The sequence below is a fragment of the Hylobates moloch genome, unplaced genomic scaffold, assembly GCF_009828535.3.
Source record: "Hylobates moloch isolate HMO894 unplaced genomic scaffold, HMol_V3 SCAFFOLD_4, whole genome shotgun sequence".
In the NCBI taxonomy this organism is placed as follows: domain Eukaryota; kingdom Metazoa; phylum Chordata; class Mammalia; order Primates; family Hylobatidae; genus Hylobates; species Hylobates moloch.
In genome coordinates, this window is record NW_026652279.1 from 11,290,157 (window position 1) to 11,299,712 (window position 9,556).

The following is a 9,556-nucleotide window of genomic DNA, read 5'->3' on the forward strand; positions in this document are numbered from 1 at the left end:
TTTTTCAAAGTTTTATTCCTTAGACAATATCTTGGGATGATATCTTTGTAATCAAATAGACCAGGCTGAGTCTCAGCCTCATTCCTTGTCAACTGGATAACTTCAGAAAAGTGTTTTAACTTCTCCAAATGCTAGTTTCTTCCACTATAACATGAGGATAGTAAACACTGACCATGAAGGGTGATCATAAGGATTAATGAAATAAGGTGTGTAAAGATAGCCTCACTCATGGCCACGGTCACTGCTCAGCAAGAGAATGTAGCCCTTATCACTATATTGCTGAGACTTTATTAACTAACCTTTTGCCCTATTAATTTCATGACCCCTTTTAAAAATAGGTAAGTGTCAGAAGAAGATCCTAGAATGTCAATGTGAGTCCTATAAAGGTTAATTAGGACTCCAAGATATCTCAGACTTAATTGTTCATATGCCCATTTAATGATTTTCTCTCTATTTTCCTTTTTTTCCCCCCAGAATAAATGTCTCTTTTCTAAGCTCTAAATGAAGAGCATGTGACCATTCCTCAATGAGCTCATTTACATGTTTTGGATTGTTTGGTTGAGAACCAGCTTGAGTACTTTTTAGACAAACTGTGGTCATTTCACCGTCCACTCTCTTCTGACTCAGAATATGGAATTTGTTCAGTGCATTTTCAAAAAATCCACATTTCTGTTTCAGGTAAAGAAAAACATCTGCGTTGAGCGAAGTATTTCTCCACTTCTAGTAGTCTCACGTACTAAGGTCCCGACTGACTCCAAAGAGTTATTGCCTCTCTGTACATTCCTCTGGGGGCTCTATTTATTCTACTTTACCCCCCTCACTGGTAAAATTTGTCTTTTTTTTTTAATAAAAGAGAACTTACTTTTACTTGCAAAGATTATTTGAGCCTCTTTGACAGCTAGAAATGATCCTTCCATGGAGACTCTTCCACTGGCTTCCAAAGGACTAAAGCTTAAAGTTGGGAATTTCTTTTTCAGGTTCATTACCAGAATTTCTAGAGTAACTTCACTTCCAAAAACAGAAAGATCAAGGATAGCATTTACAGAGCTGAAGATCTTGTCACTAAAATGAGAGACTGTGAGTTCAGCATGTCCAGCCTTCCTTGTTAGCTGGCATTTCTTGTATCTGATGACATTCTCTGCAACTTTTTTTTCTTTGCATATTACAGATGCAACTCCCTGGGATTCTTGTTGGATATATCACATCTTCAACATCTCCACCCTCACTCTTAATATCTTGAAAGTGCCTTTTCACTAATATGGCCAATAATTGATCACTAAAGAGGCCAAACGGAAGACCAGCAACTACAACTGTTCTTTCAAAGCTTTGGATTCCTTGACATTCAAAACTGATGCCCTTTGGATGTTTCCACTTCTGGCCAGCGCACCAAAATGTTACAGTTTTGCCAATGCACCACAACGTAGCAGTCTCTCATAGCCAGCAGCCCAAGAAACCACCCAGAAGTTCTCTGTTTCACTACCAAGAAAGTTAAGGAGTGTGGATACCAAGGGTGAGGTTGGAGCGAAAGTTTAATAAGCCAAAGAAGAAAGCTCTCTGCTGCAGAGAGGGGACCCGGAAGAGGGTTGCCACCAGTCCAGTGTTAAGAGGACATCCCATGGGGACTTGCCATGCGTCAAATGTTCAAGTATTACCATACTGGGCATATTGGGAGTAGAGAGCTCCAAAGGACCAGAAGTTTTATCCATACCAATGGCTGTAGTAGCATGTCCAAGCCTTTAAGTGAGTCTTTCTTTTTTTTTTTTTTTTTTTTTTGGCTGGGGGTGTGGAATCTTATTTTTGACTAACTCCCTCTGGGCATTATTTCTAAAGAAGAGAAATTTAAGATCTAACTTCCATATAGCGGGATTATGCTCATTAATCCCACCCCTTATAATTGTAAATTGAAGAAAAAGGATGTTCCCCAAAGGAATGAAGGTTGGAGGAAAACCTTTAGCCCTTCTTTCCAGGAGTAACTGATCTGACAAGGATGGCAGAACACCAATTATTGGCCTCTGCTTTCTTTGGCCTTCTCTCTTCCTATATGCCAGAACTCCAGCAAGCACGTGTGTATTCTTGGGCTTGACAAGGGTGAGGTCAGGTGCAATCTTCTATCCAACTGGTGGCTCTGTCCACTCTACCAAGTCAACTCTTCCCAAGTTTAGGCTCCAAAGTCCAGTTAAAGGGTTAGAATATAATAAAGACCATTTCGATTTCCAGTCTAAACTGCATTCTACAATTTGGCTTCATTGGCAATGCAGCACGTATCTGAATCTCCATCTTACCCCTCATTCTCAACTTGGAGATTTGATTATCTCCCACAAACCCCATACCTCATATGGTTTTCATATAGCCATCTTGCATTGGACCCTAATTTACCTCTCCAGCCATATCGATCTCTCTTTTAATTATCCGAGTATATATACTTTTATTTTCCCAAAATCCTTAGGTTTTTGTGTCCATTGAAGATTTAACTGGTGGCTTATAATCCATCCACGTGGGCATTCACAGTGTTTTTTAATAATGAGTTTAATACAACTAATATAATTTATGAAAATCTGTCGCTGCTGAATATGACATAAAAATTTAGGTGAAAAGCAAAGTAGCTTTGGGCAAGGGGTTGAAGAAGTGACCCTACACAAGGTTTAGTCAATAAGGAGAAAACCCAGTAAATCCAACAAGAGAAGGCTGCTTCTACTAGTCCCACCTCTAACAAATGTTATTGATCTTTCAAGGGTTTGTGCTTACGCTGCCCAGGCTTCTCCCATTCCAGCCTTCTCCCATCCTGCCACGTAACTTCTCTTCTCCCTCTTTTCCAACCTTCCCTACACAATTCAAAAATTGGAGATGCCCTACCGTCATCCAAGTTCTCTTCTAAACTGCAAATGCCCAAGGGATGGTAAAGCCCATCAGTGATTTATGCAATGGTCTGAAATACTTGCTGTCCTCTGTTTTCTCATCTTCAGCCTGGTCTTAGCTCATGTATTGCTACAGAATCTTGAATACATGTGACAGAAACCTGTTTTAGCAAACCAAAGTTAATAAGAAAGAAAGGAAGAAAGAAATGTATTGGAAAGGCTTTAGAGAGCTCCCAGAATTAAAGGCAGAGTGAACAATACAATTCTGGGGAAACTGAGCAGCATGAAGTTACAAATGGTCACTCCAAAACTACCATCTGATGACCTTGAGTTAAGCTCCTGAGTAGTGCTGCTCGGTTCTCCATCTCATTGTTCTAGTGTGTGTTCCGAGGGGAATTGGGGATGGTTCTGTGACTAACAGTTTATTAAAATCCCCAGCCCAAAGGAAGGAAAGCCAGGGAAACAGTGGAGTTCCTGGTACTTCATCTATGAGCATTTCTGCCCCCAAAGCTACAAGTCTAAATGCTACATATATGATTACAACAGCAAATGCTGAACACTGCAAAAACCAAAGAATTAAAATTAGAAGATATGTTCCAATACCTTGATTGCTTTAAACACAGGAACATTGCTGCCAATCTTGTGTGCTATTATTCATCCATTCAGTCACCATTTAGGTATACTAAGCACATGCCACACGAGGGGCAAGAGTGCACAGGATAGACAGGGTTCCTGCCTTCACAGAGACTACTGTCTCATGTGGAAGAGGGACTGTTTAACAATCGCTTAAACCAGGGATAAAATGCTATCAAAGGGGAAAGAGAGGATGCTAGGAAAGCCTATAGACAGAGCAATTCATGTGGTCCAGGAATTCTAAAGGCTTTGGGAAGATGTGGCTTTTAAGCTTAGACCAAAAGAATGTGTTTGAGGGAAAAATAAAATGTCTTGCTGTTGGGTCCCAAATTACACAATACACAGCAACGTGACCTCGGGTGTGTGCCCTTACCTCTTAGGGCCCAGTTCTTAATCTATGAAACAGGGCCAGGTTATTACTTACCTCATTAGTGCTGTTGTGCGGATCAGAGTCTGAGGTGTCGTAAGCTAATTTCCTGACCTATGCTTATATTTTTTCTTTGCTCGTGCTAGTGTTGAATGAGACTCAATTATATAATGATCATTTGTTACTTATCAGGACTTTTTTGGTTATAGATGAATGAATCCCAGTATGAAAATCCCTAAGCAAAAAAGGGAAATTTAGATGGGCTATTTTGATATTTCACATAACAGCTAGGCAGTAAGAATGGCAGGGAGGAAGCAGAGTCTTGGAAAGGATGTACTCAGGGGCTCAGATGCAGCCAAGACACTTAACTCTTTCTGCCTGTCAACTTCAATTCCTGGCTCACTGACTTTTCCTATAAGGAGGAAAACTTGGCCACGGCAACTCTCAAGCTTCACCTTTCACAACTTCAGTCCCTGGAGAAAGAAAATCTCAATCTTTAGGGCCCCACATTCAAGAATCTGATCCCAGAGAAGGGCTTCAGTTGACCTTGTTGGAGTCAGGTACTCACCTCTGGATAAACTAGCAGTCAGCAGAAAAGAGGGTACTAGAGTATAAAACAGTGGCTCCTACAGCAACCAGGGAAATAAGGTTTAACAGAGCCATTCTCAAAAGAAGGAGACACAGGTAGAGCCAAGCAGAAAATCCCACAAATGTGGACTAGATCTTTTTCTTTTTTTAATGCAAGTTCCTTCTTTAAAATGATGCTAAACCTGCAACTAATTGAATAAACAAAGCGCACAAAGTCTTAAAAGCTGAAATTCTGTTTGGGGACAAAAATCATCACCTGCGTTTCAGAAATCACTGAGCACACATTCATTAGCTTTGCTCATGCAAAAGTTTTCCTGCAGACCTGTAGTTCAATGCCCCAATCTAATTCCTTAGACTCTAGCTTTCTTTTTTTTATTATTATTATTTTTTTCTCATAGTTTTTTTTTTATTATAATTTAGGTTTTAGGGTACATGTGCACAATGTGCAGGTTTGTTACATATGTATCCATGTGCCATGTTGATTTCCTGCACCCATTAACTCCTCATTTAGCATTAGGTATATCTCCTAATGCTGTCCCTCCCCCCTCCCCCAACCCCACAACAGTCCCCAGAGTGTGATGTTCCCCTTCCTGTGCCCGTGAGTTCTCATTGTTCAATTCCCACCTATGAGTGAGAACATGCGGTGTTTGGTTTTTTGTCCTTGCGATAGTTTACTGAGAATGATGTTTTCCAGTTTCATCCATGTCCCTACAAAGGACATGAATTCATCATTTTTTATGGCTGCATAGTATTCCATGGTGTATATGTGCCACATTTTCTTAATCCAGTCTATCGTTGTTGGGCATTTGGGTTGGTTCCAACTCTTTGCTATTGTGAATAGTGCCGCAATAAACATACGTGTGCATGTGTCTTTATAGCAGCATGATTTATAGTCCTTTGGGTATATACCCGACTCTAGCTTTCTTTAAGGGGTAGGGAGTAGGGTGGGGGTAAAAGCTGTGGTGTGATAGAGTATTTAAAAAATAACCCTAATCAGACATTGTTGCTGAGAGCTTCTCTGTGGCCCTAACTAAGAATATCACAGAACTTAGTAAACTAAGTTGGGAATTACAAGCCATGCCCTGGAGACCTCTGAAGTGTGTCTGCTCCGACACTTAATGATCAAAACCACACTCCCACAGGTGACTGTTTTGTGAAGCTGTCTAACAAGAAGTGAGAAGGAGGAGAATAAGGGAGAGGAGGAAGAAGAGAGAGAGGGGGATTGCGGAGAAAAATGAAGGAGACAGGAAAATGACAGCAGTCTGACCTGCGCAATGCTGTAACATCTTCCTTAAAAGAGCCTGTTTCATGTGAACACTTCAACCAGTGGAGATTTTTCTAGAAGCTTACTGATGCCAATTTCCTTTTAACTGAAGAATCAAATCTTTCACCAACTGTTCCTAAAATATATTACAGGGGGCAGGATGTACATCTTTTGTCCAGGGACTGTCAAACTGTGGGGCTTGTGCCACTGCCTGAAATGACCTCGGGTGACCCCCATGGGGTGCCTAAATAACATCACATCCCAGGGCAAACCGTTACTCTTTTTTGGTTCGCTTTTAATCCCTCTGAATTAATATGTGACACTGTTTTGCACTTTTACATATTTAGTACTTCTCTAACACCAATTCTATCCCCTGTTGTACAGAAAGAGCAGACAGTCAGCTAGGCAGGAGGACCTAGATAGAACTGAGTAACATCGGTGTGTTTCATTGCATTGAATATCTCAATAATGTTCAATTTTAGGCTAGGAATATCGGTCTTCCTTTGAGAGTAGGCATGTAAAGCTGCTTCCTAAAAATTTTTTTGTAGTTCAAAAAAGGCAGTAAATTGAAAGAAAAATATCAACAGTGGTGGTACCAGATGTTCCAAAAGTACTCTTAGTTACTAAGTATGTATGTTTCTAGGTCCGTGGGTCAAAAGGAAGACTCCATGTTCCCAACCCATGTCAGTGTGAGAATAACAGTCAAATATTTTAGGTGAGAAGAGTGTCTGTGGCTTCTAAGGCCTTTGCCAGAGCTTCTTGGATTTTAAAATAAATCTTAAGAGCTTTCTTTCCTTCAGTCCAAGATTGTATTTTCCCTTATGAAGTGCTTACACTGATGATAATAAAGATTATAATGATTTAGAATCCCATAGAGGTTTCCTCTGAAAATCTTTAGTTTAAGAAGATACTTTGGAGTCTGTGACAGAAAGTATGCCAAGGTTCAGGATTTGACTAATGAAAAGCTTAAAATGGATGGTAGAACCGCCTCACCTCATATTAATGATGAAACACTGGAAAATATGGGAACATATTGGGAAATGGTCACAAAAGGGACATTTCCCTACAATTCATGCTGGGAAACTTCATGAGGAGAAGACACAGAAAACCTGGAAACTGCTGGTGGAAAAATAGTTATGGATCTCTTTGCCAACTTCTAAAAATAAAAAGCAATAAATGTTAACCAACTGTGGACCCTTATAGTTATTTTTAAAATCAACAGAAATAAAATGGAAGACTTAATTTCCATTACGATGACCTTATCAAAAGCCCCAAATTATTTTATTTGAAAGAAAATGTCACTTAAAAATAAAAACCAGTCACATTCAATGAATAAATAATAAAACCAGAACCCTGCTCAGTGAGGTTTTTGTCCGTTCAGCTTGCTGATTTGGTTCTCCTTGAAATAAAATATATCTTAGCTTTCTTTTCCCTTTACACAAAAAATCACAGCAACTGCATTTATTACATTCTCCTGAGTCTTTGGTCTTGTTTCTTTATTTGAATTTCTCTTCTTTTTTATGCATAGGTCTTTAAAAAATTACCTCGAAGCCTTTTGAGCAAGGCGTAGGATGTTTTGAGCAAGGGATGGGAGGTTAAAATAATCTTAGTGCATTTATTTAGTAGATTACAAATACAAGGAGTGAAGAGGAACAGAAGAATGATTTAACAGTTCAAGACAAAGAAGAAGTGGTCATAAGCCTCTGTAAGATTGACTGCCCAGTCAGATTTCCACAGGGGCTGGATGGGGAAGGTGGAGGCCCAGTTACAAGACACAATGCATTGTAGAATTCTTCCAGGTGCTATTATATATTTGTACCAGGTGCTATTGTTACAAGATCTTTGGGGTGTTGATTTTCTGGCCAGAAACCTCTGTGGCCTTTGCTTGAGTTCTTGTCCTGTGTCCAGGAAGACTGAGGTACACAGACAAGAGGAGGGTAAACAAGATGAAGAGGAGCTTTATTAAGTGTTAGAACAGCTCAGAGGAGACCCGCAGTGTTAGCTCCTATCTGTAGGCAGGTCATCCCACCAAGTGTTCAGCTCTCAGCAGAGAGGAGTCCCTGGAGAGGGTTGCTACTTTCTACAGCTGGTATTCCTGACTCTCTGCAGGTCCCTGAAGCTCTTAGCAGAGAGGATAGCTCCTCTCTGATGCTGGTTGTCCAGTCATCTCCAGTTATCAGCAGAGAGGATAACTCCTTTCTGCAGCTGGTCCTCTCATCATCTCTCCATCCTCTCTGACCTCTGCTCTGCTCTGGCTGAGCCGGAGGCTTTTATGGGCATCAGAGGAGGGGAAGTATGTGCTGACTCATCCATGGGCAGCCATGGGCAGGCCCAGCAAAAAGCACCATGAGTTCCCCCTCCAGTACACAGGGCTCGCAGCTCAGTTCCCAGGCTTCAGGTCTGCCCTGGCCTGAAGGTGGTGCTTCTCTGCCCCCCCCGCCCCCCCCCACCTTCTGCCCAGGAGGCTGTCTGCCTCCCATGACCATCCATGGCACCCAGGCTGCTGGCACCAAGGGGCACCTGCAGGCCAGGTCCCAGCTGTCCTCAACCCCCTCAACTTCCCCTCCCATGCTCCTCTATTACCAAAGTCCTGAGGGGCCACGGCAGCAGTGGGCTGGCATGTCAGCACTGCCCTGTGGGTGCACATACCCAGCTGGGCTGTGACAGTGGCTGGGCTTGGCCCCAACTCCACTCAGAGACTGGAGTGGGCTCCAGGAGTAGGGGGAGGCCAGGCAGCTGGAACAGGCACCTCAGAGTCTGCAAGGGCAAGTGGGGCCTTTGAGGCCCCCTAAGAGTGCAGAGATGCCTGGATCTACAGCCCCAGCTTGAACAGCAGCAGCTGCACCAGGGTGGGGGACTCCTGCCTACTTTGTGAAGGAGGAGGCCCAGATCCGCAGCCAGGACTTGGGGGGCTGCAGCCCTGCTCAGGAGAACAGGGTTCCTGCCTACTCTCGGCTCCCAGAAGCACGGGGTGCCTGGGTTGCAGCCACAGCTTGGGCAGCTGCAGATGCAACTGCGGAGCTTCCACCCCACCAACTTAGAAGGGGTAGGGTTCCCGCTTGTCCCTGGTTCCTGCTGGCTCCATGGAGCATGGCACCTGGCCCAGCCCCCTCACAGCCTGGGGTTGGGGCTCCAGGTCCTTGCTGGGCCTGGGCCAGCATCCAGGGCAGGGGCAATGTTGCTGCAAGCTCCCCCTGTGGCCCTGGTGCTCGGGACGACCCAGAGCTCCCCTTCACCTGGTGCGACGCAGCCCAGCCCCATCGCGGTGGCCCCCAGGGCAGTCTGCTGCAGGTGTGGGGCTGTCCACCTCCCTGTGCCCTCCCTGCAGCAGCCAGTGTGATGGCAGCAGCCACACCAGACAGCCCATTGCTGCCATCACTATTACGTGTTTAGCATCTCTGTATCACCAATACATGCAGATATATGTATTCTAGAATATAATAATTACAGATGATTCTAGATTGAGATACAATGCATTCTAGAATACAATGCATAGGGGTGGTGCACATACACATAGATTGGCTACATGGGGCAGTTCAATAGAGCAATTGCATGTAGTTGCCATGTTGGGCATAAAGAGTCTTGCTATGAATTCTTCCCAAGTTGGCTGGAAATCTGGTTACTGTCGTTTTTAATATGAAACATCAGGTTTCTAACTGTTGCCAACTAATTCGAAACATTTATTTTTATTATTTTCTGTAAGTTATTGGGGTAAAGGTGGTTTTTGGTTACATGTGTAAGTTCTTTAGTGATCTGTGAGATTTTGGTGTACCCATCAACCGAGCAGTATACACTACAGCATATTTGTGGTCTTTTAACCCTCGCCCTTCTCCCACTCCTCCCCACAAG

General features: G+C 43.0%; 1 protein-coding gene across 1 annotated transcript; it reads right to left on the reverse strand.

Moving 5' to 3' along the window:
- Nucleotides 1-290: 290 nt before the first annotated feature.
- LOC116466533 (RNA-binding protein 43) lies at nt 291-8,968 on the reverse strand. The gene is given in 6 exon segments (XM_058438132.1): nt 291-461; nt 463-704; nt 707-1,184; nt 1,186-1,322; nt 1,325-1,374; nt 8,823-8,968. Coding segments are annotated over 6 exon segments (1,224 nt in total).
- Nucleotides 8,969-9,556: the final 588 nt, after the last annotated feature.